This window comes from Dipodomys merriami, unplaced genomic scaffold, assembly GCF_024711535.1.
Source record: "Dipodomys merriami isolate MVZ:Mamm:240054 unplaced genomic scaffold, mDipMer1.0.p SCAF_10, whole genome shotgun sequence".
Lineage (NCBI taxonomy): Eukaryota > Metazoa > Chordata > Mammalia > Rodentia > Heteromyidae > Dipodomys > Dipodomys merriami.
Genome location: NW_027202271.1, coordinates 20219882 through 20234216, shown reverse-complemented (window position 1 = coordinate 20234216; position 14335 = coordinate 20219882). Strand labels below are relative to the sequence as shown.

The 14335-nt window shown below is 40.6% G+C and overlaps 1 protein-coding gene across 1 annotated transcript in view; it reads left to right on the top strand.

Annotated features, from left to right (window-relative positions):
• Positions 1–14335, top strand: part of Sarnp (SAP domain containing ribonucleoprotein) — a 54173-nt gene that overhangs the window by 12752 nt on the left and 27086 nt on the right. Inside the window, exons 5-9 of the mRNA XM_070042557.1 lie at positions 2180–2231; positions 3829–3902; positions 4327–4355; positions 7790–7815; positions 11312–11380. Coding sequence (XP_069898658.1) covers positions 2180–2231; positions 3829–3902; positions 4327–4355; positions 7790–7815; positions 11312–11380 — 250 coding nt within the window. The remainder of the gene's footprint in view (positions 1–2179; positions 2232–3828; positions 3903–4326; positions 4356–7789; positions 7816–11311; positions 11381–14335) is intronic.

The following is a 14335-nucleotide window of genomic DNA, read 5'->3' as shown; positions in this document are numbered from 1 at the left end:
TTACACCTGGATCCTCCAGATCTTATCTTTCTAAATAGTTTAGGTTTATAGGCATGAGCACTGGTGCCTAGCTTAAATGGATATCAATTTTGTTTTGTTTTTGCCTATATTGGGTTTTGAATTCTGGACATGATGTTTGCTTGCTTTTTTGCTTGTTCCACTGGAACTCTCAGCTGAGCCATGTCTTCAAATTTTTACTTTGTTTTTAACATAGGATCTCAGGTTTTTGCCTGTGTTGGCCTGGACTGTAGCCTACATATTTAGGCTTCTCAACTAACTAGAATGATGGGTGCACACTGCTTTGCCAATTTTTGTTGTTAAGGTGTATGTTGCTTACTTTTTTGCCTAGGCTGGCCTTGAACTGATCCTCCTGACCTAGGACTACCGAGTAGCTGGGATGATAAGCATGAGCCAGGCATTAGCCATGGCTCCCATTGTAACAAGATACAGTGCCCTGAGAACATGACTTAGTGAGAACCTTAAAATAGGGATATTTTGGAGACTTCTGGGATAAGAAGTAAAATCAACTGAATGCAATAATAATTAGCTTCTTTAGGTTAAAATAATGAGGTTTGAAAGTTTGTAGAGCTTTGAAAGACGTTGACTATCTTTAGCATTGGTTAAATGTGTAATTAGAGTAGTTTTTGTGATTTGGAGGTGAAGAGTAGAAATACATCATGAGCCCCCAGAATGTGATAGGCATTATTACTTGAGTTTTATCTGTGTCTTGAGTTGGAATATAAGTGGTCTGAACTCTCTTGAATTAGTTCCTTTTCTGCTGTGAGTTCTACTACAGTGATTGTCTTCAAAGATGAAAAGAAGGAAGTCATTAATCTGTGGTTGATTGAGAGGATTGCTCTCTTACTGACATTGATCTTCAAGTAAAACATTAAACTTCTGTGGGTGTTTTTTTTTTTTTTTTTTGCTTGAACAAGTTAGAAAGTGTCATTGAATAGTCAGAATGGAATCCTCTTTTTCAACTCTGGCCTGAGATTCTTCATGAATATAACTTTCTAATTTGATGGCTGGTTTTTTGTTTTGTTTTGTTTTGCACCCAAGGTAGTTAAATGTTGTAGGACTTAGATATGGTCAGCAGGGGGCACCCATTGCTTGTCTTTTGGTTCAGGGACCTCCCAACAAAAGGATGGAGAGAGTAGCTTCCTGTTCCAGAATTGCTTCCTCTGAAAATGTCATTAAACCATTACTACCTTTCAGGGCATCAAATGGGAAAAGTGTCTGGGGTATTGGAACAAAAGCTGTTCATGTCTCTAAATGAGGGACCTTAATGAGACTGGTTATGACCCACAGTTTTATTGGAGTTGTTTGTTGGAGAGTTAATGCCCTTCCATTTATCCTAGGTACTTCTGAACTTTGTCTCCCGCCCCTATGGTCCCCCCTTTTGTTTTCTCTTAAACCTTTTGCCTGTAACTTGCCATGTTTTCCTAATTCTACTCTCCCCCCCCCCCCTTAAGCTTTTTTCTTCTCACTCTCTTTGGCATTTTTATTTGTTCCAATTTGACTGCTTCAACTAGGGCCACAGTCCCCTTGGGAGAAATAAGGGATTTGTAAAACAAGGAAATTGGGGCTTATTGAGTACTCATTAGTTATTGTTGTGATAAAAATTGGAAGCTGGTATTTAAATTAGGGTTGGAGAACTAGTCATTAGTCCAAAAGTAAATTTAAAGTTCCTAGGAAAAAAATGAAATCATTTTTTATATCCTTTGAGTTTTTCTCGTTGGCCCAAAATATTAAACTAGACTTCCTGTTGACTTTTTTCCTTTTTTTTTTTTTTTTTTTTTTTTTTGCCAGTTCTAAGGCTTGGACTTGGGGCTTGGGCACTGTCCCTGAGCTTCATTCACTCAAAGCTAGCACTCTACCACTTGAACCACAGCACCACTTCCGGCTTTTTCTGTTTATATGGTACTGAGGAATCAAAGCCAGGGCTTCATGCATGCTAGTCAAGCACTGTACCACTAAGCCACATTCCCATTCCCCCTCAGATAAAGAAACAGTCTTATTTGAACTTTTTCTTCTCAGTAAAAGAAAAGGAACCAGAGTTTTCTTTGGATTAAGAGGTTGCAGGGGAGCTAACAGAGTGGCAGCGCAACTTTTTGTACATTTCTAAGGTTTTGATATAAAATACCAATTTCCTGATTTCTGAAAAATATTTCTTTTTCAGGGCAGCAGAGAAGAAGGTAGTAAAAATTACATCTGAAATATCACAGACTGAGGTAGGAATTCTGCTCCTTACTAGAGCAGTGTCAGCATTTCTCTGTCTCTGTGTCTGTCTCTTTTTGTCTGTTTTTTTTCAGTCAGTATCTTGTTATGGAGCCCAGTGTGGCCTCAAACTATGAGCCTTCCATCTCAGCCTCTTGAATGCTGGGATTACAGGCATGTGCTGTCATGCCTAGCCATTTCTATTTTTTGCCCTTCATTTTATCTGCATGATCATTTCAGAATTTTTTCACAGCAGAAAATCAGTATTGACACCTTTATGGTGGAATTTTAACTATTCTTTGGAGAATATTTGGTATGACATAGGGTATCAGCTTTGAAATAGTCTTATTTAAAATTTTGTCATCTTATGATTAGAGTTTGATAGGCTTGAAAAAGTAGTAGTGATAGTGTCCTCTTTAAATTATTACCTGCTAGCAGGTGATATTAAAATTTATTTGGATTCTATCTCAAAATCTCAAACCAGCTTCTAGTTGATATTTTCTGTTAAGTTTTATACCTTTCAAAGGTAGGAACTATTAAAATTTTAGAATTCCATGAGTTGCTGCTGCCTCATTTCTTTTTTTTCCCCCTAGTCTCGGGACTTGAACTCAGGTCCTGGGCACTGTCCCTGAGCTTCTTTTGCTCAAGGCTAGCACTCTACCACTTGAACCATAGCACCACTTCTGGCTTCTTCTGTTTATGTGGTACTGAGGAATCGAATCTAGGGCTTCATGCATCCTAGGCAAGCACTCTACCACTAAGCCATATTCCCAGCCCTGCCTCATTTCTAACTGAAAAATTACCAAGTTATTTTTCAACTTTCTTTCCAAAGATCAACCAAAGATAATATGTTTTTGGCTTTATGCAGAATGTGGGTTTTATTTTTCCTTTTTGTTTCTAGAGCATGAAGTAGTAGGGAGTTTGTGTGTGCACACCTGTGTGTGTTTGCTTTCAGGAAATAGCTGTTCCATTAAGCTTTTAGGATACATACACCCTAATAGAATCTAGGACTGTCAGTGTTTTTGTTTTTTTGTTTTTTGTTTTTGTTGGTTGTTTGGCCTGAACTCTGGGCCTGGGCACTGTCCTTCAGCTCTTCAGCTCAAGGCTAGCGCTCTACCACTGGAGCCATAGCGCCACTTCCGTCTTTTTCTGCTTATGTGGTGCTGAGGAATTGAACCCAGGGCCTCATGCATGCAAGGCAAGCACTCTACCTCTGAGCCACCTTCCCAGCTCCGAGGACTGTCAGTGTTTTAAGTTTAGATCCTTAAAACTACTACTGATATCTGTAATGTAAACCTTTAACCAACTTTTTTTTTTATTTTGTGCTAATCCTGGTGCTTGAGCTCAGAGTCTGGGAGTTGTCCCTGAGCTTTTGTGCTCAAGGCTAGTGCTCTGCACTTGAGGCACAGCTCCACTTTCTGCTTTTTGGTGATTAATCGGAGATGAGAGTCTCATGGACTTTCCTGCCTGGGCTTGCTTTGAACTGGGATCCTCAGATCCTCAGCCTCCTGGGTAGCTAGGATTATGAACCAGTGCTACCTGGCTTCTAACCAATTTTTCAAATCTAGAAACTGAAATTTTTCTTTTCCTCTTTCATCTGTTTTCACTTAGAGAATGCAGAAGAGGGCTGAACGATTCAATGTACCTGTCAGTTTGGAGAGTAAGAAAGCTGCTCGTGCAGCTAGGTGAGTGTCTCCAGCTTTTTGGATCTCATAGTTATGAAAGCTTAGGGGTGTGACTTCTACTTTTTATAATTGTTGATTTTAAGTAGAATAATACCCAGCTAAAAGGAAACGAACACATTCTAACTCTATTACAGTATCTCTTGCTGATCTGAATGTGGTATAGATGGGCCTTTATTAATTGTTTAATTGTTAGGTTTTATAATAGGTAAGAGTCAGGAACTGACGGATAAAGATTCCTTTTAGTATATTCCCTTGACTCTTGGTGAGAAGGAGAGTAAAGTGAACCTCTTTCATAGGGTTGTTAGAATTAGCTAATGATTGCAAAACTTGAGATCACAAGCTAGAAGTGTCATATACCCTTGCCTTGGGGACAACCAAGAGTGTGAACAGCTTCCTAAAATTTAGCTTGTTTTTCTTCCTGCAGGTTTGGAATTTCTTCTGTTCCAACAAAAGGTAAGAGTACAAAGATCATATGAGAAAGTTACTTACTTTCTTTTTTGATAAAAAAGATTTCATTATTTCAAATTTAGGTAAACATGTTAGTTCTGGAAGTCCTTAAGAGGTTGTAGTGTTTGTGTTGTTTCAGATTAAGTCATATTTAAGATTTTCAAGCAATTAAGAGAGGGTTCTGATGTTATAAGAAATAGGAGCTGCCACCATTTGTCTTGGCTTCCCTGCGTATTCTCAGAGAGTTTTCTACTACTTTTCTTACTTAGTCTGTTGTCTTATCAGCATGAAATTGCTTTTTTATCAGCATAAAATTATCAGTATTATGGGATAGTATAAGTGGTAAAAGGGAAAAGACTATTTTACCTTCATTATTTTACTTCTAAGAACTTAAAAGGAAATAATCTTGAATGTATTTGAAACTGAGGATTTATTTTTAGATATTAATAACTGAAAATAATTAAAAATATATTAAATAATTGGATAAATAAATCTATGTTGTAGTATAGCAGACTATTCTATGTTAAAAATAAAATTCTAGCCAGGTACAGTGATTCACAGTTGTGATCTACTGATGAAGTTGAGCTCTGAGGATCAAAGCTTTTTTTTTTTTTTTGTTTTGGTTATGGGGCTTAAACTCAGGGCCTGGACACTGTCCCTGAGTTTTTTTTGTTTTTTTTTGTTTTTTTTTTGCTTAAGACTAGCGCTTTACCATTTTGATCCACCACTTTGAAACACAGTGCCACTTCTAGTTTTCTGGTGGCTAAATTGGAGATGAGAGTCTCCTGTACTTTCCTGCTCAGGCTGGCTTTGAACCATAATCTTCAGATCCCAACTTCCTGAATAGGTAGGATTATAGGTGTGAGTCACCAGTGGTGGCTAGGATCAAAGTTTAAAGCCAGACCAGTCCATGAGATTCTGATCTCCAACTAACAAGCAGAATTGGAAGTGGAGGTATGGCTCAAGTGTTAGAGTGCCAGACATGAGCAAGAAAAGCTAAGGACAGGCACTGAGTTCAATCCCCAGTAACTGGCACAAAAATAAACAAGTCAAGTCCAGAGTGGTAATATACATCTGTAAACCCAGCAGTCAGAAGGGAAAGGCTAAAGGATCTCAATTTTGTTGCCTGCTTGGGCTTTTAAGCAGGTTTAAGGCCAGCCTGAGCTACATAGTGACCCTCTCTCAAAAATTAGGTATGTAATGCAGTAATAGAGTACTTACTAGACATGCACAAAGTTTGATCCTACTATCATAAACAAAAAGAAAATAAAAGGATAGTAAATGAAAAGTCAATAAATATGTTCCTATTTTAATCATAAAAGAACATGAGAAAAGGTATAAACTGACATGTTGAATTATAACCCTGTTGTATACTACTTAAGATAATAAAATTAGTATTATTGTGGGTTTTTGTTTTGTTTTGTCAGTTCTGAGGCTTGGGCACTGGGACCTGGGCACTATCCCTGAGCTTCTTTTGCTCAAGGCTAGCACTCTACCATTTGAGCAACAGTGCCACTTCTGGCCTTTTCTGTTTATGTGGTACTGAGGATTTGAACTCAGGACTTCATCATGCTAGGCAAGCACTCTACCACAAAGCCACATTTCCAGCCCTGGGTTTTTAAAAAATAATTTTATTGGTCTAGGAATGTGGCCTAGTGGTAGAGAGCTTGCCTAGCATGCATGAAGCCCTAGGTTCAATTCCTTAGTAGCACATAAACAGAAAAAGTTGGAAGTGGCACTGTGGCTTAGGTGGTAGAGCGCTAGCCTTTAGCACAAAGATGCTCATGGACCGAGCACAGAGTCTCAGGGACAGAGCCCAGGCCCTGAGTTCAAGCCCCAAATCAAACCTGAATGGAGCCAGATGTTGATGGATTCAGGCCTTTAATCCTAGTTATTCAAGAGACTGAGATCAGAAGATTGTGGTTTGAGGCCAAATTATTCAGAAAAGTTTGTGAGACTTCCATCTCCAAAATAACCAGCAAAAAGCCAGTCTAGTGGTATGTATGATTCAAGTAGTAGAGCATCAGCCAACCAAGTAAGTGTAAGATCTTGAGTTCAGACTTTATTACAAGCTGTGCACTGGTGGCTCACACCTGTAATCCTACCTACTCAGGAGGCTGAGATCTGAGGATCATGGTTCAAAGCCAGCCCGGGCAAGAAAGTCTGTGAGACTCTTATCTCCAATAAACCACTAGAAAACTGGAAGTGGCACTGTGGCTCAAGCAGTAGAGCGCTAGCCTTGAGCTGAAGAGCTGAGGAATAGCGCCCAAGCCCAGAGTTTAAGCCCCACAACTGACAAAAAAAAAAAGAGAAGATTTGGTAAAGGTATTGCAAAAGTGTCTTAAAGGCAGGAAATGGGAGGCTCAAGTGGTTGAGTGCTTTGGTGGCAAGGGGAAGGCCTTGAGTTTTAGAATCCAGTATTGCCAAAGTGAATGAAGGAATGGAAGAAAATTCTGGAATATTTGGGTTGTTTGCACTTTTTGTTTAGTTTGGATAATACTATGAACATTTGTGTATCTTTGTCTAGGATATTTATCTAGGAATGAAATTACTAGGTCAATGGTAATTGTATGTTTAACTTTTTTTGTGTGTATGTGTTGGTCTTGGGGCTTGAACTCAGGGCCTGTGTGCTGTGCCTGAGCTTTTGTCCTCAAAGCTAGCACTCTACCACTTGAGCTACAGCTCTAACTCTGTTTTTTTTTGGCGGTTAATGGGAAGTAAGAATTTCATGGACTAGCTCAAGCTAGCTTCAAACTATGATCCTCAGATCTCAGCTTTCTGCGTACCTAGGATTACAGATATGAGCACCAGTGGCCAGCTATGGTTTTTTTTTTTTTTTTTAAATTGTATTTTATTTTATTTGAGAACATACTGTACAGAGGGGCTACAATTACATGGGCAGGATAATGCATACATTTCTTACCAAGCATTGCAGCCAGCTATGTTTTAACTTTTTTTTTTTTTGCTGGTGTGTGGGGAGTTGAGAGGGAGCAGTACTAGGGCTTGAACTCAGCCTGGGCTCTGTCTGTAAGCTTCTGTTGCTCAAGGCTAGTGCTCTATCACTGGAGCCCACAGTTCTACCTGTTTTTTTCTGTAACTAATTGGAGATAAGAGTCTCATGAACTTTCCTGCCAGGGCTGGTTTCAACCTGTGATCATCATATCTCATCCTCCTGAGTAGCTAAGATTAGGGGCTTGAGCCATCAGAGCCTGGCTTTGTATGTTTAATTTTTTAAGTATCTGCCAACTCCAAAACAGTCTCATTATTTATGTTCCCACCAGCAGTGAATACATACATCATCTGTAGATGAATTTTCTGCCTTTTCTTTTTCATTATTAGATAAACGTTATTTGCCCTATATACTGTTTTTTATGTTGTCACATTACTGACTTCATTTATGACTTAAGAATATTAAATAAAATTCTTTTTTGTTTCCTTAGGTCTGTCGTCTGATAACAAGACTGTGGTATGCAATCTTTTTTTATTCCTTTTTAAAACCGATCTTAACTCTATACAGTTAGTTTTTAAAATTAGAGACTTCCTTGAATCAGAGGTATTCTACAGGTGATAGGTTTGGTAACTTTTTTTTTTGATATATGTTGTATGTCCTGAATAATGACAATAAGTATAGTAATATTTTAGTCTTTTATTTTATGAAAATTTTTTTCCCAAACCTAAAAATAACAATAGTAATGAAAAAATGATTGAGATACAGAGGAGTTAGGGAAATTGCCATATATTGTGCTATTCCTTGTTTAGAAAGGATGAATAAATGTTAGCTAGAGAACAGTTTCTTTGTCTTATGGTACTAGAGTTTCAGGCCTTGTCCATTGGCGTTAGATAATACCATTATATTTAGTTTTTGCTGATACTAGGAATTGAAAATTGAATCTAGGCCTGATTTTCGAGCTAGAGTTTGAAATTTTGTAGGGTTTTTCAGCCCTACTTTTTTTTTTGGCCAGTCCTAGGGTTTGAACTCTGGGCCTGAGTGCTATCTTGGTGTTATTTTGCTCAAGGCTAGCACCCTACCCCTTGAGCCACAGCTCCACTTTGAGTTTTTTTGATAGTTAATTAGAGAACCTCATGGACTTTCCTGCTTGGGCTTTTTCTGTGATTAGTTGGAAATAAGAGTCTTTTTCCTGCCTTGGGCTGGCTTTGAACTTCGATCTTCAGATCTCACACTCGTGAGTAGCTAGGATTATAGGTGTGAGCTACCAGTGCTGGGCTCCAGTCCTATTTTTTGCTGATTTTTTTTTTGGTTGGTCATGGGGCTTGAACTCTGGGCTTGGGCGCTGTCCCTCAGCCCTTCAGCTCAAGGCAAGCACTCTACCGCTTGAGCCACAGTGCCACTTCCAGTTTTCTAGTGGCTTATTGGAGATAAGAGTTGAGCCACAGTGCCACTTCCAGTTTTCTAGTGGTTTATTGGAGATAAGAGTCTCACGGACTTTCCTGCCCTGTCTGACTTTGAACTGCGATCCTCAGATCTCAGCCTCCTGAGTAGCTAGGATTACAGGCGTGAGCCACCGGTTCCTGGCTGCTGATTGTTTTGAAGATGAGGTCCAGCAAATTTTTCTGCTCTGGCTGACCTCCAATTGTGATCTTACAGTTCTCAGCCGGCAGGATTAGTAGTAGCTGCTCAGTGTTGCTAGCCCTGTCAATAATGTCTAATTTTTTTCTTTTTAATTCCAGTACTGGGGCTTGAACTCACTAGCACTCTGGTTTGGCTTTTTCTACTGATAGCTGGTATTCTACCACTTGGTTCACACTTCTAATCCTTTTTTTCCCCCCAGACTTTTCTACTAGATTGGTTTTGAATTGCAATTCTGAGATTTCAACTTCCTTAGACACTAAGGTTACAGATGTGAGCCACTGGCTTCTGGCTGATAATTGCTAATTTTATTTATTTATTTATTTTTGTTGGTTGTGGGGCTTGAACTCTGGGCCTGGGCTTTGTTACTGAGCTCTTCAGCTCATGGCTGGTGCTATACCACTTGAGCCACGGCAGCATTTCTGGTTTTCTGGTGGTTAATTAGAGATGAGTCTTAGGGACTTTCCTGCCCAGGGTGGCTTTGAACCACAATCCTTAGACCTCAGCAGCCTCCTGAGTAGCTAGGATTATAGGCGTGAGCCACTGGCACCAGCACTGGGCTGAGTTCTTCAGCTCAAGGCTAGCACTCTACTACTTGAGCCACAGTGTACTTCCTGTTTTCTGGTGGTTTATTGGAGCTTAGAATCTCATGGACCTTCCTGCCTGGGCTGGAGCTTCAATCCTCAAATCTCAGCCTCCTGAGTAGGTAGGAGTAAAGATAGTAAAGAACGTTAAAAAAAAAAAAAAATCAAAGAACGTTAAAAATAAGAATGGCCAAGTGACCAAGTCAGCGTGTTTAGAAAATGGAAACATGCTGTGATAAAATATGAAACATGCTGTGATAAAATATGTTCAGCTTTATAAAATCCTGCTGTTGTAAGTGAAATTGAAATGTTTCATTACTGTTATTATTTTTAAAAACGTGTCCTAAAGGGGCTGGGAAGGTGGCTCAGTGGTAGAGCGCTTGCCTTGCATGCTCGAGGCCCTGGGTTCGATTCCTCAGCACCACATAAGCAAAAAGAAAAAAGCCAGAAGTGGCGCTGTGGCTCAAGTGGTAGAGCGCTAGCCTTGAGCTGAAGAGCTGAGGGACAGCGCCCAGGCCCAGAGTTCAGGTCTCACAACCGGACCCCCCAAAAAAAAAAAAGTGTCTTAAACCTATGATAACAACTCTTAGGATGTGGTTCTGTGACTCAAGTGGTAGAGTGCTATCCTTGAGCTGAAGAGCTCAGAGACAGTGCCCAGGCCCAGAGTTCAAGACCCACGACTGACAAAAGAAAAAAGAAAAAGATAACAACTCTTATACCGAGGCTCCCACAAGAGGGAGTAGAGAACCAAGTTGGATAGTGGCAGCAGCATATGTCTTCTAAAGATTACCATAGTGCTGAGTGGTAGGTTAATTTGTTTTTGGATGAAGATAGAGTTAAGAACTATTTTCAGGGGCTGGGAAGGTGGCTCAGTGGTAGAGTGCTTCCCTTGCATGCACCATACAAGCAGAAAAAGCCAGAGGTGGCGCTGTGGCTCAAGTGGTAGAGCACTAGCCTTGAGCTGAAGAGCTGAGGGACATCACCCAGGCCCAGAGTTCAGGCCCCACGACCAACAAAAAAAAAAACAAAAAACTATTTTCAGAAGCTTAGTATAAGAATGGGTTTAGGCTGTGGATGATGGACTTGTTTGGAAGTAATATTTTATATAAACAGTTCCTTTTTCAAGCAGTGTTTGGCCTACTTTGATCTCTTAAGTTCTTGCTACCTTTGACAAATAGAGGCTGGGCTGAAACCTTCACTCCATTCCAGAAGAGCTTTTCAATAATCATTGGAGTGCATAGGTGCTATGTTAGTTCCTAAGTTTGTTGTAATATGGTATCTTTGATAGTACAGGTTATAGGGTTTTTGTTTTGTTTTGTTTTGTTTTTTTTGGTCAGTCGTGGGTCTTGAACTCTGGGCTTGGGTGCTGTCCTGTCCCTCAGCTTTTCAGCTCAAGGCTAGCGCTCTACTGCTTGAGCCACAGTACCACTTCCGGTTTTCCAGTGGTTTATTGGAAATAAGAGTCTCACTGACTTTACTGCCCGGGCTGGCTTTGAACCATGATCCTCAGATCTCAGCCTCCTGAGTAGCTAGGAATACAGACGTGAGCCACAGGAGTCCATCAGGTTTTTGTTTTTATTCCAGGCAGTGTCCCAGGCTGACCTGGAAATAATTGTGTAGCCTCACATTGGCATCAAACTCAGCTCTCCTGCCTCAGCCCATCCAAATACAGGGATTACAAGTGTGTAGTACCATACTGTTTTGATGTTTTAAACTTTTCTGGATTCTTAGCATTTTATGATAGTTTCTGCCTTCTTTTTATTTTTAAAAGTATCCCTATATTTTTGTAGGTTAACCTGGATAAGCTAAAGGAAAGAGCACAAAGATTTGGTTTGAATGTCTCTTCAATCTCTAGAAAGGTAATGTAGATTGGATGTAAGTGCTGTTTTTATCATATTAAATCAGCTTGCAGGTTTATACAGAATGAGAAGGACTCTCTTGAACATAGCAGGCTTCTAAGAACTTAATTTTTTGTGTGTTTGTTTTGGTTGGTCATGGGGCTTTGAACTGAGGGCTTGGGCACTGTCCCTGAGCTCTTTTCGCTCAAGGCTGGTGGTACTCTACTACTTCCATTCTACACCACTTCATTTCTAGTTTTTGAATTGTTAATTGGAGATAAGAGTCTCTTGGACTTTTCCTGCCCAGGTTGGCTTCAGACTGGCTTTGAACTGTGATCCTCAGATCTTAGCCTAAGTAGCTAGGATTACAGGTATGAGCCACCAGCACCCTGCTCAAGTAATACTTTGACTGATTAAGTCATCTGCTTCCTTCATATTTTGGAATTAGAGCTCAAGCATATTACATATTTGTGGAAACATTCTCTGCTATTCTTCCTAGGCTGACTTTTGGATGATTGCTTATATTACAGTTATATTCCACTCTACTAATATACCATATACATTAGGCATGACACAGAAACTTAAAGAAATCTGGCTTCGGGGCTGGGAAGATGGCTCAGTGGTAGAGCTCTTGCCTTGCATGCCTGAGGCCCTGGATTCGATTCCCCAGCACCACATAAGCAAAAAGAAAAAAGCCGGAAGTGGCACTGTGGCTCAAGTGGTAGAGCGCTAGCCTTGAGCTGAAGAGCTGAGGTACATTGCCTAGGCCCAAAGTTCAGGCCCCACTACCGGACCCCGAAAAAAAAAAAATCTGGCTTCTCACATGCCATCATTTTCTTCCTTTCCCCCGCCCAATAAAAGTCTGTCTATTCATGTTTGGAGCTCAGCTCTCAGTGAATAGGATCCTGTTGGTTTAGGATAATGGGAAGTGCCAAGGCGAAGAATGGCACTGGCGTTTATAGACATTTTTTTACACAATTGGCTGTAAATTGTCTCATCCAATTCTTTGGTCTATCCGAAGATAGAATGGCATTTCTATTCTCTATAAGCCACATGGTGACTACGGACTAAAAAAACCTCCTACCCCCTGAAACAAAACCAAACCCATAAAAATAAGATCTGCCTCGTTGGTTCTGATTTTGATTACCAGCTTGGTTTTCATTCTTGTGCTTGACTCTGCGTGTGTGTGTGTGTGTGTGTGTGTGTGTGTGTGTGTGTGTGTGTGTGCGTGCGTGCGCGCGCGTGCGTGCGCGCGCGCGCGCGCTTGGTTTTCATTCTTGTGCGTGCATGTGTGTGTGCGTGTGTGTGTGTGTGTAGAAGTAGTAATTTTGGTCAGTCCTACTGGTAAAGGACAGGACTTGGCCTGCCACATAATAAACTCATCTTTGAATGGAGAGTTATATAGAGGAAATCAAGATGGCAAAGCCAGTTGATTTGTGATTTGTGTCAAAGGATATTGGTAAAAACAACAAGAAAGCAAACAAAACACAAACCCCCAAAGAGCCTCTCATAATTGTCTACCTGTGCTGGCTACTATCCACAATCCTCAGATCTCAACCTCCTGAGTAATTTATGATTATAGATGTGGGCCACTATCACCAGGCCTTTTTTTTTGTGTGTGTGTGTGGTCATAAAATGATGCTGGGCACTGGTGGCTCTTGCCAATAATCCTATACTCGGAGTGCTGATATTTGAGGATCATGGTGTGAAGCCAGTTCAGGCAGAAGCCAGTTCAGGTAGAAGCTAAGTACTAGTGGCTCATGCCTGTAATCCTAGCTACTCAAAAGCCTGAGATCTGAGGATCAGCTTGCAAAGCCAGCCCAGGCAGGAAAATCTGTGAGACTGTTTTCTCCAATTAACTAGCAAAAAAAAAAAAAAGATGTAAATGGAGCTGAGGCTCAAGTGATAGAGCATTAACCTTGAGTACAATAGTTCAAGGACAATGCCCAGGCTCTGAGTTCAAGCCGCAGGACTGGCACCAAAAACAAAAGTCTATTATGTACTTACAAACTGTGGTATCATATATAGAACTTTGCCAGTATGAAACTAAACCTTAGGAACTGTGAGCTGTGTTGAAGAATTTGTTAGATTAATTTTAAAGAGGATAGTGGTAAAAGAATTAAATTCTACAACAAGCTGAAAAGAGTAACCTATAGATGTTTATTATATATCGGTAATGGAGCTTGAACTCAGTGCCTGGGTGCTGTCCCTGAGCGTCTTTGTGCACAAGGCTACTGCTCTACCACTTTGAACCACAGCATCATTCTGGTTTTCTGGTGGTTAATTGGAGATAAGAGTCTCACAGACTCTTCTGCCCTGGATGGCTTTGAACCAGAATCCTCAGATCTCAGCCTCCAGAATAGCTAGGATTAAAGGCATGAGTTGCCATCATTCAACCTGTAGATTTGGGGCTGGGAAGGTGGCTCAGTGGTAGAGCACTTGCCTTGCATGCATGAGGCCCTGGGTTCGATTCCTCAGCACCACATAAGCAAAAAGAAAAAAGCCGGAAGTGGCGCTGTGGCTTAAGTGATAGAGCACTAGCTTTGAGCTGAAGAGGTGAGGGACAGCGCCAGGCCCAGAGTTCAGGCTCCACAACCGGAACCCCCCCCCCAAAAAAAAAAAAAGAATCTCAACCTGTAGATTTTTAGATAATTTCTAATATTTATATCTATTGTATTTAGCTATTATTTATAGCTATTTTCTACTAAAAAGTAACCTGTAGGTTAGCTATTGGTTACTAAAATATTTCTAAATGTTCTCAAGTAGCAGTGCTCGAGTGTAAAACTTAAATCCTTGGGCTGGGAAGGTGGCTCAGTGGTAGAGTGCTTACCCTGCCTGAGGCCCTGGGTTTGATTCCTCAGCACCACATAAGCAAAAAGAAAAAAGCCGGAAGTGGCATTGTGGCTCAAGTGGTAGAGCGCTAGCCTTGAGCTGAAGAGCTGAGGGACAGTACCCAGGCCCAGAGTTCAGGCCCCA